Source organism: Sus scrofa, chromosome 7 (assembly GCF_000003025.6).
Source record: "Sus scrofa isolate TJ Tabasco breed Duroc chromosome 7, Sscrofa11.1, whole genome shotgun sequence".
Taxonomy (NCBI): Eukaryota; Metazoa; Chordata; class Mammalia; order Artiodactyla; family Suidae; genus Sus; species Sus scrofa.
The window spans coordinates 97,961,928-97,980,121 of NC_010449.5; the positions used below are offsets into that span (position 1 = coordinate 97,961,928).

The 18,194-nt window shown below is 41.7% G+C and overlaps 1 protein-coding gene across 2 annotated transcripts in view; it reads left to right on the top strand.

Moving 5' to 3' along the window:
• The window catches only part of YLPM1 (YLP motif containing 1), a 66,106-nt gene continuing 62,113 nt past the window's right edge, over nt 14,202-18,194 (top strand). Inside the window, exon 1 of one of the 2 annotated variants that reach the window (XM_001924711.7) lies at nt 14,202-15,261. In XM_001924711.7, the coding sequence (XP_001924746.3) occupies nt 14,386-15,261 (876 nt within the window). In that variant the 5' untranslated portion in view covers nt 14,202-14,385. The remainder of the gene's footprint in view (nt 15,262-18,194) is intronic. The other variant, XR_298837.3, reaches the window with a different exon arrangement.

An 18,194-nucleotide genomic window follows, 5' to 3' on the forward strand; every position in this document is an offset into this window, starting at 1 on the left:
CACATGTCATGGGTGTGGCCCTAAAAAGACAAAAAGAAGCCAACACCAAAGAATATACACTGTATGATTCTGTTTATATGAAACTAGAAAACACTAACCTGTAGTGATAGAAAGTGAATTGATTGCCTGTGGTGGGGGTAGAAGATTGCTTGTGTAAAGGTACAAGGGAATGTTGGAGGGTAATGGAAATTTTCTGTATTTTGATTGTTATGAAGGCTACTTGGATATATTGATTTGTCAAAAAGCATTGAAGTGTACACAGAATAGGAGTTCCTGTTGTGGCTCGGCAGATTAAGAGCCTGACAGTGTACATTGGATCCCTGGCCTCACTCTGTGGGTTAAAGATCCAATGTTGCCACAAGCTGCCACATAGGTCACAGATTCACCTCGGATCCAGTGTTGACATGGCTGTGGCATAGGCATGAGCTGTAGCTCCTATTCGACTCCTAGCCCAGGAACTTCCATATACCACAGGTGCAGCCATAAAAAGGAAAACAAAGAAAAAAGAAAGGTACACAAAAAATAGGAGCATTTACTATTTGCAAATTATACGTCAGTAAAATAAAAGATGGGGAAAGGCATGCAAAAAGCATAGGTGTTTGAATATGGACTAAATTGAGGTGTTCTTTGGAGCCTAACATATGGTCAGTTTCGTGAGAGTTCCATATAAACCCAAAACTGAGGTACATTCTATATTATCTGGTATTATCAGGGTAAAAGGCTTGATATTTATCCATAAAATCTATCTGATTGTTTAGATTTTTTATATTCTTACATTTATTTTTGATCTGTCTCACACTGAGAGAAATAGGGTTTCCTAGTATTGGTATATTTTGTCTATTTCTCCTTAAACTTCTTAGAGTATCCACTTAATGAAAATTCCTACTGTGTTATTTTGTGCATGGATGCTCATAACTGATAAAATTTTTGTGAATTGTAGCCTTGAGCATTATAGCGTATTCTTTTGTCTCACTTAATGCACTTTGGCCTGAATTCTACGTTTTGATATTAAGAGCAGGATCTCTGCTTTCTTCTTCTTCTTTTGATACATTTGCCTTATATACCTTTGCCTGTCCTTTTATTTTTAGCTTTTCTAAATTCTTTATCCCCAAAGTAAGTTGCCCTTGCATGGTTCATCTTGTAGACAGGATTTCTAGAGACTATTCATTTCTGTCTTCTTTTTTTTTTTTTTTTCTTTTTTGAACAAGAGTGTTCACTGTGGTTGTCCTGTTTCTATCCTACCAATTGTATATTTGGCGTATGAGGGAAGATAATTGGCCCTCTTGGTATATAGGTCTCTAGATCAAAAAAAGTCACACCTCCTGATGCTAATACTACTACCGACACCCCTTGCTGTAGAGACTGCTGTGCTCCACTTGATATCCTGGACCTTGAGCATGATGCCAGGATTGGAAAGGACTTTGAGGATTTTCGTGTGGGGGAGGGTGTTGTATAGTGTATACTTGGCCTATAGTGGAGAAAGTGAGATCAGCATTTGGTACCTAGAAGGGTAGAGTGTAGCAATTGTTTGTGCCATTCACCAAATAGTTCCATTCTCTGCTTCGTGGACACAGGGTAGGAAGCCCTTCCCCACCACCTCTGAAGTTAGATGAGGCAATGTGAATGAAGATAACATGTCATTTCTAGGCAGAAGTTTTAAAAGTCATTGTGCAATGAGCTATGCTCCCTTTGCCCTGCCTTGACAAGCATGAAAACATAGGGATGAAACCTGTCTTTGCCTGGATCCCACAGAACTTCCCAACCTAATAATGGGAACTTTGGGGTGAATGATCAATAGGTTGCATTTTAAATACACCAACAATGAACCATCCAAAAGAAAGAAAGGCAACAGTCCAATTTTCGATGGCATCAAGAAGGTAAATACCTAGGAGTAAACCTAGCTAAAGAGGCAAAAGACTTGTACACTGAAAATTACAAAATGTTCCCAAAAGAAATCAGAGAATATACAAGGAAATGGGAAGACATACTGCGCTCCTGGATTGGAAGATTCAGTTTCAATAAAATGTCCATATTACACAAAGCTCCGGCATTGTGGTGAGCTATGGTGTAGGTTGCAGGCACCGTTCGAATCTGGCATTGCTGTGGCTATGGCATAGGCCAGCAGCCAAATTTCCAATTCAGCCCCTAGCCTGGGAGCTTCCATGTGCCTTGGGTGCAGCCCAAATAAATAAATAAATAAATAAATAAAAGAAATATCTGGATAGGAATTAATATGCAGAACTTATAAAGAACTTCTACAACTCAACAAATAACCCGATTTTTTTTTAAATGGGCAAGAGACTTGAAAACATGATTCTCAGACATAGAGCCAACAAGCACATGAAAAAGTTGCTCAGCACCACTGGTCATGAGAGAAATGCAAATCTAAACCACAATGAGGAATTACTCTCTCATATTAGGATGGCCACCATCAAAAGAATAGAAAATGAAAGAGTACTGGTGAGAATGTGGCCAATATCCTATTCATTGGAAAAATTTTGCGCTGTTGATAGGACTGTAAAATGGTACAGCTATTACAGAAAATAGTATTTTTGAGGTGGTTTCTCAAAAAATTAAATATAGAATTACCATATGGTCTGGCAGTCTTACTTCTGTGTGTGTGTGTGTGTGTAGTAGAATTCAAAACAGAATCTCAGATTTTTGCATACCCATGTTCACTGCAGCATTATTCATGATAACCAAGAGGTGGAAGAAACCTAGATGTCCACTTAAAAATGATAAAGATGGGGTGTTCCCCTTGTGGGTCAGTGGAATCGAATCCAACTAGTATCCATGAGGATGCAGGTTCAATCCCTGGCCTCGCTCGGGTTGAGGATCCTGTGTTGCTGTGAGCTGTGGTGTAGGTCACAGATGTGGCTCAGATCCTGTATTGATGTGGCTATGGAGTAGGCCAGCAACTGTAGCTCCAATTCACCTCCTAGCCTGGGAACTTCCATATGCCACAGGTGCAGCCCTAAAAAGCCAAAAAAAAAAGGCAAATTTAATGTAATACCTCTTTTTACAATAAAAAACCATTGAGATTAATGTGATTTTTTACTACAATTAAAAACATGAAATCAAATCAATGCACCATGAGAATGAAAGTTTAATTCTGAAAGGAAATCACACGCCCTGTTTTTAGAATTGCTTCTTTCGCTATAGTCCCATGGGTTTTGTGGACAGAAGTCTTGTTGACTTTCAGAATTACGTGTTTTAGGGACCCATCTCTGGTGTGAGAGCCTTAAAAATTAGAGCGCTAGTTGTTGGTCCAAACCTTTTGCTCCTCAGGGAGAAGGTGGGGCTTGGAGGTTCTATGGCACTTTGCTGAGGGTGCGATTCATGGTGAGAGTGTCTCAGTCTTCCCTATCTATTTTGAGGTAAGTATTTTCTCATTTACTTGATGTGCAGAAGTTACTCAGCTAGTTTCTGGAGGGAATTGCTCCGTGTGTGGCTGTACATTCTCTGTGTCCATGGCAGGAGGAAAGTTCAGAAGTCTTCTATGTCACTACGTAGGTCCCTCTTTGTAATAAGGAAATTTTTTTTTTTTTTTTTTTTTGCTCTTTTTGGGGCCGCACCCACGGCATATGGAGGTTCCCAGGCTAGGGGTCCAATCAGAGCTACGACTGCTGGCCTACACCAGAGCCGCAGCAATGCCAGATCCAAGCCGCGTCTACGACCTACACCACAGCTCATGGCAACGCCGGATCCTTAACCCACTGAGCAAGGCCAGGGATGGAACCCACAACCTCATGGTTCCTAGTCGGATTTGTTTCTGCTACACCACGACGGGAACTCCGGAGATTTTTTAATTATAGAAAAATGCAAGGAAGTCCTCAAAAATTGATGTGGACTTGCCAGAAGAAACAGGAAACAGCTTGAAAAGGCTGATGTTGGCCAAATTTAAGACAATTTAAGTATCAAAATTAATCATCGCAATAGTAAAATATTACATAATTATTTTTAATTTTTATTTATATATCGGGATATGTAACATTATGTAAATTCAAGGTGTACAACATGTTGATACACACTGATTTTAATAAAGAAACTGTGTGTCCATAAGATAGTAAAATAAAGAAAATGGAAGATGGGGAGCTTCTTTTGTATAGGAATAGTAGAACTAATAAATGTAGAAGGAATGATAGAAATACAAAATCAAGGAGTTCCCGTTGTGGCACAGTGGAAACGAATCTGACTAGGAACCATGAGGGGGAAGATAGATAGATAGATAGATAGATAGATAGATAGATAGATGGATGGATGGATGGATGGATGGATGGATGGATGGATGGACGGACGGACGGACGGACGGATGGAAGGAAGGAAGGAAGGAAGGAAGGAAGAGAGGGAGAGAGAGAATGCAGCAAAATATTAACAATTGATATGCCTAGGCGAAGGGTATAGTGTGTTTATTTACTTATTCTTACAATTTTTCCAAAAGATAACTAGCAGAATACTGTTGAGAGATTGAATCTACAGCGCAAAGGCCAGGACTTGGGACAGAAGAGCCTCTCTGAAACCTATCCTTATAGGAGGCAAAGGTGGCTGCCAGCAAAGATTAGCGTGTGAGTGTGAGCAGAAGTTGAAGGAGTTTTTGCCTACTGGTTTCAACTCTGTGATGTTGAAAACAAGGCCATTTATTAAGGGACAAGGCTTGAGATAGTGATGAAGGATTGAAATAACTACTGTAGGAGTTCCTGTCATGGTGCAGTGGAAAGGAATCTGACTAGGAACCATGAGGTTGCGGGTTCAATCCCTGGCCTTGCTCAGTGGGTTAAGGATCTGGCGTGGATCTGCTGCTGGCTGTGGCATAGGCCAGCAGCTGCAGTTCTGATTCAACCCCTAGCCTGGGAGCCTCCAGATGCTGCAGGTGTGGCCTGAAAAAGCAAAAAAAAAAAAAAAAAAAAAAAAAAAAGAAATAGCTACTGAAGTGAATGGAGAGGCAAGTGACATATAAATGGCAAAGTAATGTTAAAAACCCAGGCAGGATTGCAGACCCTGAATTAGTGGCAGCAATTGGTGTGTGATGTAGTTTCTTCAGAAGCATTCAACAAAAGTAAGTGGACAGGTAGAATGAGCTACAGTTGAAAATTTATGGGACAAGTTCAACAATAGAACAAAGAGTTGAGGATGCATGCAAGAGAGGTTGAATTGTAATAACACAGGTTCCAGAACTGGTAAAAGTGTGAAATCATAGAGGAGTGTTGAACTGGGATAAAGGACAGGAGGATCGAGAAAGTTGATTAACAGACTAAAAATTAGGACGTGAGAGGGCTGTATAAATAAAAGATTCAGGTGGGTGATTAGAGTAAGATAACAGAAGTGGAACCATTCCAGCAAAGATAAGGGCTAATGCTGCATTATGGGTACCAATTTTGGATAAAGATTTTGAGGTTGACAGGATGAAAGAATTTTGAGCCTAAATTGTAAGGTTTATCCTTCTGTGTATAGAAGAGAAACCTAGCATGAATAGCACACCTATAGGCAATTGCATTCCATATAAATTGCCAAATTGATACTTCATAATCAGCAAACTTGACTGCTGTTAATTGAGTCCAGGGTGGGGCATCTTACCCTAAAACGTCTATTCTACAGATTGGCAGGGAATTCATGAGATCAGCTGTCCTAAGGAAATAGATCCTCTCTTTGGGGAATTTAGATTTCAAGGCAGGGAGAGTTGAAGAGCCATCGTGGTGCAGCGGAAACAAATCCGACTAGGAACCATGAGGTTGCAGGTCTGATCCCTGCTCTTGCTCAGCGGGTTAAGGATCCGGTGTTGCCATGAGCTGTGGTGCCGTTCACAGGCGAGGCTCAGATCTGGCGTTGCTGTGGCTGTGGCATAGTCCAGCAGCTGTAGCTCTAATTAGCCTCCTAGCCTGGGAACCCCCTATGCTGTGAGTGCGGCCCTAAAAAAAAAAAAATAGCAAAAAAAAAAAAAAATTTGAAAAGCTATAGCAGTATTAGAAGCCACACATAAAGAAAAGCAGAGATGCACCTGACACAAGAGTCCTAGGTTAGGAGTTGATCATGAACTTACTAATGCTGAGGGAGTTACACTACACTGGGTCTTAAAGGCCACCTGCACAGTGCCAAGTAGGGTTCCTGAACTTCCATGGGGCTCCCCTGTGTGTCTGAGATTCCTATTTCTGTATGTATCCTTAGAATGTATCTCCACATTTCAATTAGGGTGCTTCCAGTGCAAGTAGCAGAAATCCTACCTCAGCCTACCTTAAACAATAAGAACATGCATCTCAAATAACAGATTTCAAAGGTAGTGCAGCTCTATGAACAGCACTATCGGGGCTGACACTCCGTCTCTCTCAGTGCTGACCTCCTTCTCTTGGTTTTGTCATCAACACCCCCAGTTGGTTGTAAACAGTAGCTGGAACAACATGCTCTTTGTTCCTATACATGGAGAGAAAGACGACATCTTTCCCAACCACGTAAAAAAAAAATTCTTCCTCTCAATATAATTGTGCCACCTTAGGCACTTGCCAGCCTTTGGATGTCCAAAGAAATGCCACATGCTAATTAGGTTAAGCCAGACTCTGAACCAATAAAAGGCAAAGTGATGACATCAGCATGATTGACTTAAACTAATTGTACCTACTCTTGGAGCTGGAGATGGTCAGCTTTTCCTGACATGGGCTCTGTATGGGAAAATGTGGACACCTGGAGAAAACTGGGATCTTATCAAGAAGGAAAGGACTTGGACTTCCCGTCACGGCGCAGTGGTTAACGAATCCAACTAGGAACCATAAGGTTGCCAGTTAGATCCCTGGCCTCATTCAGTGGGTTAAGGATCTGGCATTGCCGTGAGCTCTGGTGTGGGTCACAGACACGGCCCAGATCTGGCACTGCTGTGGCTCTGGTGTAGGCTGGCAGCTACAGCTCCGATTAGACCCCTAACCTGAGAACCTCCATGTGCCCTGAGTGTAGCCCTAGAAAAGGCAAAAAGACAAAAAAAAAAAAAAAAAGTGTCCAGTTGTGGCACATTGGGTTAATGATCCAGCTTGTCTCTGTAGAGGCACTGGTTTTATCACCAGCCCAGCATGGTGGGTTGCTGCAGCTGCAGTGTAGATTGCAGCTGTAGCTTGGATTTGATCCCTGGCCCTAGGAATTTCCATATGCTGCTGGGGTTCACCACACTTCATTCTCAAGCACTCAAATCTTTTGTCTGAGATGGAACTGTACAAATTGGAGCTATGTTTCAGTCTAGAAAATGTCTGAACCTTAGTTTTTCTAAGTTTTACTCAAGTAACCCAAATTAATATTTCTTAATTCTCCTTTAATTTTCCCACGTAAAAATATGTAATACTTCATACAAAGGTATACACTTATATTAATATTTAAATATGTAATTGTATTTAAATGTATACCTTTGAATGTATGAAATATTGTAAAATATATATTGATACTATAAGATATTACACATATAAAATATAAAGAATATTACTAGGAGTTCCCTTGGTGGCTTAGTTAACCAACCCAACTAGGATCCATGAGGATATGGATTTGATCCCTGGCCTCGCTCAGTGGGTTAAGGATCTGGTGTTGCCATGAGCTGTGGTGTAGGTCAAAGACGCTGCTCGGATTCCACGTTGCTGTGGCTGTGGTGCAGGCCAGCAGCTGCAGCTCTGATTTGACCCCTAGCCTGGGCATTTCCAAACACTGCTTCTGCGGCCCTTAAAAAAAAGAAAAAAAAAAGAGTATTACTAAAATGAACATCCTTGCACCATGAGCAGATTTAAGAAAAATCTATTATCTATCAGTAAGAATCTATCTGTATCCTATTAACTATATGACCTATAAATTATAGGATAATTTATAACCTATAGATATAAACACATATCCTCCATAATCCTCTATGATTACATTCCTTTCTCTCAATTCCACCCCACCTCTCAGATAACCACCCTCCTAGATTTTATATTTGTCATCTCCTTGGTTTTCATTATAGTTTTCCCCATTACTTGTATGCCTTGACAATATGTTTGTAATGTGCATGCTTTTGAGCTGCCTGTTAATGAAAACATGTTGTGTACAGTCCTTTTTTTGTGGTAAAATACACATAACATAAAACTTACCATGTTAAGCATTTTCCAGTGGACAGTTCAGTGGCATTAAGTACATTCACATTGTTGTGCAACCACCACCACCATCCAGATCCAATTTTTTTTATTTTCTAAAACTGAAACTTTGTACCCATTAAACAATGACTTCTAATTCCTCCCTTCCCCCAACCCCAATCAATCATGATTCTTTTTTTGGTCTCTGTGAATTTTGACCACTCTAGTCACTTATAAATGGAATCACACAGTGTTTGTTTATTTATTTTTTGGTCTTTTTCGGGCCACACTGAGGCATACGGAAGTTCCCAGGCTAGGGGTCAAATCGGAGCTGCAGCTGCCAGCCTATGCCACAGCCATAGCAACGCGATCCAAGCCACATTTGCGGCCTACACCACAGTTCACAGCAATGCCAGATCTTTAACCCCACGGAGCGAGGCCAGGGATCCAACCCACATCCTCATGGATACTAGTTGGATTTGTTACTACTGAGCCATGACGGGAACTCAAAGTAAAAATGAACTTTTATTTTGTTTAACTCACTGTACTTTAATGTCTCATTACTATAGCAGCTTAGACTACTTCCTAGTTCATACATTTATTCTTTGATTTTAAAATCATTCCCAATTTATCCTTGCCCAGAAAGTCAGGGTTTACTCTCTCTCAAGATTTTGCTGATGGTGTTCTTTTTGATTTGCTTAACATAAAGCAGGTGTTTTGTGTGTGTGTGTGTGTCTTTTTTTTTTTTTTTTTTTTTTTTTTTTTTAGTTCCACACTCGCACGGCATATGGAGATTCCCAGGCTAGGGGTCCAATTGGAGCTAAAGCTGTCAGCCTACACCACAGCTCACGGCAACGCTGGATCCTTAACTCATTGAGCAAGGCCAGGGACCGAACCCCCATCCTCATGGATGCTAGTCGGGTTTGCTAACTGATGAGCCACGATGGGAACTCCTCTTTTACATTTGATGGATAATGCTAATTTCGTTTTTATGCCCATGTCTTTGAGTATATTTGCCTGAAAAATGGAGGCCCTTCTCCTAGGATGGTGGATATTTGCCGCTTTTGTTTGCTCATATCCACTACTCCTTTTAACAGGATCTAGACTTTTTTTCTTTTCTATTTTTTTTTTTATGGCCACACCCGTGGCATGTGGAGGTTCCCAGGCTCCCAAGCTAGGGGTCTGATCAGAGCTAAGGCTGCCAGCCTTCACCACAGCCACAGCAACTCAGGATCCGAGCCTTGTCTGCAAACTACACTACAGCTCAGGGCAACGCCAGATCCTTAACCCACTGAGCGAGGCCAGGGATTGAACCCAAAACCTCATGGTTCCAAGTCAGATTTGTTTCCACTGCGCCATGACGGGAACTCCATGACTCTTTTACTTGTAGTGTTACACTTTCCCAAATCGTATGCAGTTGTATTAGGACTTAGAACAGAGTGCCCAGCCTTTTCACTACAGAAGCTGAAAGGAGCATTGGAGCCTTCTTCTGCCATATCCTTCCTCTCATCACCCCATATATCTAAGAAGGCATTGACTGTATGAAGGAGAAGAAAAAAAAAAAAAAAAAGAGCTGAACACTGTTTCTTACAGCATCGAGAGATTTGATGGTAGACCAGCTCCTGGCCTGGCTTTTTCCTGCTCCAAGGCCTAATTATATGGTCTTCTTGTCTATTTTGTGACTTCCGTAATATCTTTCCAAATACATTTCTTTTAAAGTTTTAGCTGTTGCTATAGATAATATCCAAAGAACTGTAAGGGATACAACCACTCTCAAGTTACAGACTCTCCTAAACTGTGCAGCTCCATTGGGAATGAAGGACTGATTGCAAGCAGTTGAGATTAGTTATGAACACCTGTGGGTTTGGAGGGGTTTTTTGGTTGGGGGGGATAGAATGAAAGCATGACTACTTGATGATAGGAAGGGGAAGAAGTACCCACATTGCCACAGTTATGTATGACCAGGTTACTCTGAGTCTAGACACTATCCATCCCAACTCTTAAGGGTGATGGCAGATAATCTGCCCCTAGATCAAGTTGTTTAAAACAGTACAAACTGCAAGAGGTAGCAGAGATTTTTACTCCACAATAGCCCATTAGAATATGGCTTCAAACCCCTAACCAATCAAAGCTACAACCTCCTGGAGTTCCCATTGTGGCTCAGTGGTTAACGAATCTGACCAGGAACCATGAGGTTGCGGGTTTGATCCTTGGCCTTGCTCAGTGGGTTAAGGATCTGGCGTTGCCGTGAGCTGTGGTGTAGGTTGAAGACGCGGCTCAGATCCTGCGTTGCTGTGGCTCTGGCGTAGGCGGGTGGCTACAGCTCCGATTAGACCCCTAGCCTGGGAACCTCCATATGCCGTGGGAGCAGCCCAAGAAATGGCAAAAAGATGAAAAAAAAAAAAAAAGCTACAACCTCCTGGTCCCTGCCCTCACCCATGTTCCCCTAGTAACAGTAAGAATGAAACATAACAAGAGAGAAGTGCAGCTGGATTGCAAACCTAGTCCAGAGAAGACTCATGCTGAGTTGATTTTGACAGCATTGACAATTAACAGCTGACTCCATCTAGAGTCTCCCACACAAAACTTTCTGTGTGATTTGTGCTTGAATGCATCCCTTATTTCATTTTGAATAAGAGCAATTTTATGTTTTTATTGTTCTTTACTGTTTGCATTCTAGATCAGTAAAATTCAAGTAGTTCCCTGGTGGTCTAGGAGTTAGGATTCAACGCTTTCATTGGTGCAGCCCAGGATTCAATCCCTGGTCTGGAAAGTGAGATCCCACATCAAGCCACTGCACACCGTGGCCAAATAAATAAATAAATAAAACATATTAGTAAAATTAGTCTCTAAAAATGGGCTTGAGGTTGGTGATATAGCATAAAATCAGTGTTACTAAAATATCATAAGGAGAGTATTACACAATGAGGCTTCTTTCAAAGAATTTCCTGGAGACAGTGGTTGTGCATAATGAAGATGGCTGTGGACTTCTGCAAGTTATTTGTGCAGGCTAGAAGATTTGAATGGTCAACAATACATCAGTTCCCTGAGACTAAGATTGTAGGGGATGTGAGTCCCTATAGCATCTAGAACAATGCTGAAATTTATCTTGAAACAGTAAGGGGAATGTGGAAGGGCCTGTTTTAAACAGCGGTGCTGTGTTCCTATTAGGTGCTGAAAGGTGTGTTGTTGGAGGGGTTCTGGATAGAGGACTTGACAGCTAGAACCTGCTGTGCCAGGTAGGGAAGGAAAAGGCAAAGAGAAAGCTTCCCACCCTCCTCCACCCAATCTCATCTTTTTCTGTCTTCTACTACCATTACTTTTCTTCTCCTTCACTTTTTAAAACTCTGTGCAAAATTGTCAGGTAGAGCACAGAAACATGAAAAGTTACCAAAGGGTAAATTTATAGCTCAGTAAGTTTTAACAAAGCAAATATTTGTGTAATTATCACGTGGCTCAAGAAATAGAACATTGTTAGCAACTTCAGAAATCCTACTCGTGACCCATCCCAGTCAAAGGTGACCATTACCGTCACTTGTAGCACTGTGATTTCATTTTGCCTCTTTTGAACTGTACATAAAGTCTATTATACAGTTTAATATTAATATTCTTTTGAAATTCCATCTTTCATAATTTTCTCAATGTACGTTATTGAATTATACAAACAGAAGAGTGCACAAATCATAGATGGCACACTTTTCTGAACTTTTCATAAACTGAAAATACCCTTGTAACTGCACCCAGCTCACAAATCAGCATCAGCAGCTCCCTTTTTGTCCCCTTTCAGTCACTGTCCCTTCATTGTCCTGAATTCTAACACTATATATCAACTTCGGCTATTTTTCAACTCATATGTGTGAAAACACACAGTTTATATTCTTTTCTGTCTAGCTTCTTTTGCTCAACATTGTTTGCAAGATTCATCTGAGTTGTTTCATGTAGTTATAGTTCATTCATTATCTTTACTGTCTTGTACCCCACTGTATAAATATGCCACAATTTGATTATTCTAGTGTAGGTGCATATTAATGTCTTCCAGTTTTTCAGCCATTATAAGTAGTGTTGCTATGAAATATTTTTGTATATGTCTTTTGGTAAACAAAAATATGGATTCCTATTGGCTATACGCCTAGGAGTGGGGTTCCTGGGTCAAAGGCTTTGAGGCTGTTCAGCTTTAGTAGATAATGCCAAATGGTATTTCAGAGTGGTCATCCCAATTTACACTCCCACCAGCAGTGTATGAGAATTCCATTTGCTCCACTTCTTGGCTTGCAGCTGCGTAAGTCCATTTCTGCCTTTGCCATTACATGGCATTCTCTCTGTGTGTCTGTCTTCAGGTGTCTACCTTATAAGGACACTAATCAGAATGGACTAGGACACATCCTACTCCATGAGGACCTCAGCTTCATTAAGTACACCTGTGACAATCCTCTTTCCAAACAAGGGCATATTCTTAGATACTGGGGGTTAGGACTTAAACATCTTTTTTGGAGAGAGGCACAATTCAACCTATTACTGATGTGATAGTAGTGGATATCTGTTCTTGACCTCGGTGGGGAAACGTTCCATTTTTCAGCATTAAATGTGTGTGTGTGTAGCTGTGCCCATGGCATCTGGAAATGCCTGGGCCAGGGATAAAATTTGTGCCACTCTGTGACCTGCACCACAGCTGTACCAATGCCAGATCCTTAACCTGCTGCGCAACAAGGGAACATCCTTAAGTGTGATACTCGCTGTAGTTTTCTTAGTGAATACTCTGGATAAGATTAAAGAAGTTCCCTTTCACTTCTGGCTTGGAAACTTTTTTAAAAAATCATACGTGGATATTGAAACTCATCCTATTCTTTCTCTGCATCTAGTAAGATGATCATCTGATTTCCTCCTTAAGTCGGTTCTGTAGTAAATTAATTTATTTTTATAGTTTTCAAAGAGAATTTTAATTGAAAACATTAAAATTGAATGGAAGTGGGATTTATGGAAATATTAAAATTATATGGAAGTGGGATTTGTGAGTTGGATAATGTTCTGTTTCTTGATCTGTACACAAGTGTGATTGGTTTGTAAAAATTTACTAAGCTGTACACTTATGAGTAATTTTATGTAATACTTTATATTTCAATATAAGTTAAAAGAAAAACAACTAAATTCCTATTTGAGAATGAAAAGCTGTTTCTTCTGAAGGAAACTTAGCTGCCCCACTTTCCACTTACATCCACCTCCTAGGAGAGGTGATCTGGGTTGTTAAGATGGAAGTAAAGTCAAATATTTAAGTGGTACGTAATTGACACACTTAGTGTTCTCAGAGCTGGGTGGCTCCCCCCTGCCCCAGAATTCAGTGTATATTAGCTTTGTTACTCACTGGTACACTCAAGCCACAGGAAGTTCATGTTTGGTATTATGATGAGAGACTGGATTATTTTCATGAGAGATTGGATTCTTTCCTAAGTCACCCTCTCCAGACAATCTTCTGTCCGGTTTCTGCTATCTTTCCTTTCGCTGAGCTTTTCCAACATAATATTTCTGTGTTGAGTTAAAGAATAAAATTTCTCCTCTTTTACAATACCCGCAGGAATTGATGTTGTCTTACATTCTGTCTTCAAACTACATTTCCATCCTTCACAGATTTGTTCCCATTTGGATTTTTTTGTTGGAACTCAATGAAGTCTATTCATTAATTTGAGAAGAAGTGACATCTTTATAATTTTTCCTCTTTTCATTCAGAACCATGGTAAACCTCTCCATTATTTCAAGTCTAATTTTATTCCACTCGGATATGACTCAATATGGTTCTGTAGTTTCCTTCATACAGATTCTACATATTTTTTATTAGTGTTATTTCTACTTGTTTCTTGTTTTTTTTGTTGTTGTTGCGATTGTTGCTATTGTGAATGGGAATGGGTCCTTTTTTTTTTTTTTTCCATTCAAAAATGAACTCGTAGAGCGATAGGATCTCTACTACCCTTCTCAGTTATGAGACTCTATGGTTCCCCGCTTCTATAAGAACAGTCCACTTGCACCTACATTATCTCAACCGGAAGGAAGATGGCAACCGAGAGTCGCCAAGCAAAGGGCTGCTCTATCTCGCCTTTGTTCTCCTCTCTGTGGTTACTGCGCAGGCGTAGTCGTCCCAGTACCTCCCCGCCTTCCCGGTCGCGGGCCCAGCTCGGTAGCGCCGGCGCACTGGCGCGCTCCGTTTACACGCTCCGGGGCCTGTAGGCGCCGCGAGTTCCGGCTGTCGCCGTCGCTGCCGCAGCTCCTAGAGGTCGGTTGCGACGAGTAACGGCGCCGGGACGAGCCCAGCGCCTTCTTCTCCGATATGTACCCGAATTGGGGCCGGTATGGCGGGAGCAGCCACTATCCGCCGCCGCCGCCGGTCCCGCCGCCGCCGCCGGTGGCGCTTCCTGAGGCCTCGCCGGGGCCCGGGTACTCGAGCTCGACGACTCCCGCGGCCCCTTCCTCCTCGGGCTTCATGAGCTTCCGCGAGCAGCACCTGGCGCAGCTCCAGCAGCTGCAGCAGATGCATCAGAAGCAAATGCAGTGCGTGCTTCAGCCCCATCACCTTCCTCCGCCCCCCCTGCCGCCCCCGCCGGTGATGCCGGGGGGCGGCTACGGGGACTGGCAGCCACCGCCGCCGCCGATGCCCCCGCCACCTGGGCCGGCTCTCAGCTATCAGAAGCAGCAGCAGTACAAACACCAGATGCTCCACCATCAACGAGACGGGCCTCCTGGTTTGGTTCCCATGGAGCTGGATTCCCCCCCTGAATCTCCCCCAGTACCGCCGGGGTCCTATATGCCCCCCTCTCAATCTTACATGCCCCCACCTCAGCCGCCACCCTCGTACTATCCCCCAGCCTCGTCTCAGCCCTATCTGCCTCCTGCTCAGCCGTCCCCTTCTCAGTCCCCAACTTCCCAATCCTACCTGGCGCCCACCCCATCCTATTCTTCCTCTTCCTCCTCCTCGCAGTCCTATTTGAGCCATTCCCAGTCCTACATGCCCCCTTCTCAGGCATCTCCTTCCCGCCCCTCCCAAGGCCATTCTAAATCCCAGCTACTAGCTCCACCACCACCGTCCGCCTCTTCTGGGAATAAGACAACTGTTCAGCAAGAGCCTTTGGAGAGTGGGGCCAAGAACAAGAGTGCTGAACAGCAGCAAACTGCTCCTGAGCCAGATCCCTCTACGATGACTCCACAGGTAAGAAAGCTGCCCAAGCTGCTGTCTCTCACCTAGACGGCCCTAAGTGAGCGGGCCTGGGGGCTTTACCTCCGTGCTTAGCCTGATTCCAACACATAATACTAGCTACTTTACACTCCAGAGGATTCCATAAAACTCAGAGGCTGACATCTCAGCTTTTTAATGAGCTAAATGTGGATTATTAAAAGAACTGTTTTTGAAGATATTTCTAGACACCAGAGCAAAGGGATGGCTCAAGAGTTACTTCTCAGAATATATTCCTTGGTTTCCTTTGACCAGCCTTCTAGATTTTGTTGCTGTTGCAAAGGGCTTTTTTTTTTTTCTTTTTTTTTTAATTGTAACTTAAACTAAAATTCTATTTGAGAGGCAACCTCAGTAAGAAGTTTCTCAAAGGACTGACACTTGAAATGCATATAAATCTTAGGATCAGTTAGCTTCTTTAAAAAATATTTAAGGTCACTGATAGCTGTCAGCTTCCTGAATTAACAGGTCTCAGCAAATGAAGGATGGAAAATTTGTTCTAATCAGGAACACACCTAGGGAAGTCTACATATTTGATATTTTGGGGAGTCTATTGGTTGTTTAAGTAGTTTACCCATACTTCTTTTTTTCTCATATCACGTAAACGTAGTTTTAAGACGGCCAGTTTGCTGCATTGCATTGTTGTCACCATGTACTCCAGAGTAACAGCCTTGGGATTTGGCCAAGTTTTTTAAAAAAAAAACTTCTTGATACATCTTCATTCATGAGCTATTCTTCTCAACTTCTGTTTGAAGTGATGCTTTCCTGTCAAAGATTGGTAAGGGAGCGGTAATGTATTCCTTCCTTAAGAAAGAAGATAGAATTAAAGTGTAAGAAATCATGTTATGATTTCTTAAAATGGACACTTACTAATTTACCGAGGTTCTCTAATGAAAAAAGAGAATCTTTTAATCAGCAAGTTCAGATTTACATATAAAAGATTTCCAAAAGATAGGGATGCAGCATTTCAATTTTACAGTGGCTTGGCATTAGAAATTAGGAAAAGAAACAGGTTGTAAATAAGCAAGCTGTGCTTGGCATTTCATCAGGAGAGAACACTTGAGATGCTAGGGTAAAACAGTAGAATAAGATTCTGTTAGCTTACACCACAATAGCACCATTCCACCATGTTCTTTCCCCAGACTCCTCTCATAGTAGAGACAGAATTTCTCCCCCCTTTACCACTCCACTCTGAAATTTCCAGTGCTTTTAGTGTCAAACACTCTGAGAGTTAGTGCAGGCCAAAATATGACATTTATATCCTCATCTCTGGTAGTCTTTTTCTGGCCTTTTAGACAAATGAATTATTTTTTGGTTGTGGGAGGAATCAGACCAGTCCTTCATCTAAATACTTACCATGAACACTGCATTTGTTTTTCTGCCTTTGTTTTGTGCCCTTGTCTATAGTCAACTTCTTTTAGTACCTTGACTATTAAGTTCCTCATATTCTTTGATGAGAGCTGGAAAGAAAGTGGTGGAAGATGAGGTTTGAGAGGTGTGAATAGGCCAGATCAAGAAAGGCCTTGTTAAACTTCTTTAGGTTTTCTTGCTTCTGTCTAGAATTCGTCCCAACCTCCTCAGCCTTCTTTTGCCTTACAGCTGTATTGCTTTTAAGGCACATCTCAAATGTCAGGGTCTCTATGAAGCCAGGCCTGAACTTAATCATGTGGTTTGTCACCTGCAGGCAGAAACTGTCTCACTTACCTTTTTATCCCTTGTAGCACCTAGGACAGTGCTTTACAAATTGTAGGCTCTCCACAAAGATTTGTTGAATAAGATGCAGGAGTTAACATGCTCTAAACTTGGTATACTTTGGTTTAAACATTTTCTTTATTCTAGTAACATTTTCTTCATGCTAGTGCCAATCTCTGACAACCCTTCTGCATATTTAATATTCTTTGATTCATTTTTTTATTTTTGGAATATGTCACTAAAACTCTTATGGAGAAAGATCTTAAACATGCACAAAAGTAGAGAAAATGGTTTGATTCCCCTCCATATACCCATTGCTCATATTCAACAGCTGTCAAGATTTTTGCCATGTTTACTTCACCTAGGCCTTTATTTATTTGCTGAAAATTTTTTTCTCTCTTTTTGACCACACCTGTGGCATATGGAAGTTCCTGAGTGAGGGATCAAATTGGAGCTGCAGCTGCCAGCCTACACCACAGCCACAGTAACGCCAGATCAGAGCTGTATCTGCAACCTACGCTACAACTCATGGCAGTGCCAGATCCTTAATCCACTGAGCGAGGCCAGGGATCAAACTCACATCTTCACAGAGACTATGTCGGATTCCTGACCCAATGAGCCACAATGAGAATTCCATACCTACAAAATTAATGAGAGTTTCTTTCTGTCATCTAATACCTGATCCATTCAAATCTCCCCTATTAATGCATCATAATAAAAATAAGCCCTTGATATCATCCATGTTAAATTTCCCAGTGGACTCAATAATGTTTTGTTGGTTTGTTCAAATCAGGATCCAATGTAGACGTTTTGGGGCAGAATACTTTTGTTGTGGGACTGTCCTCTGCACTGTAAGATGTTTAACAGCATCTCTGGCATCTACCTCCCAGATGCCAGTAGCAGCCTCCAGTTATGATAACCAAAGATGTTTCTAGACATTGCCAACTAGCTCCTGGCAGACAAAATCACTCTCATTTGCGAATCTCAGATTTAGGCCAGTCTCTCCTATTCTCTTTTTCTACACCTGGCCATTGAGCTTGATGAAGAACCTGTGTTAGTTGTCCTATAGAATGTCCCAAGTTCTGGATTTGTCTGCTCTTTCATGGTGTCATTTGTCTTGTTCCTCTCTCTCCCACGTTTTTTGTAAACTTGATGTTAAGTCTGAAACTTTCTTAGATTTAAGTTTGCCCTTCTTTTGGACTAAAAATCCAAGTCATGCT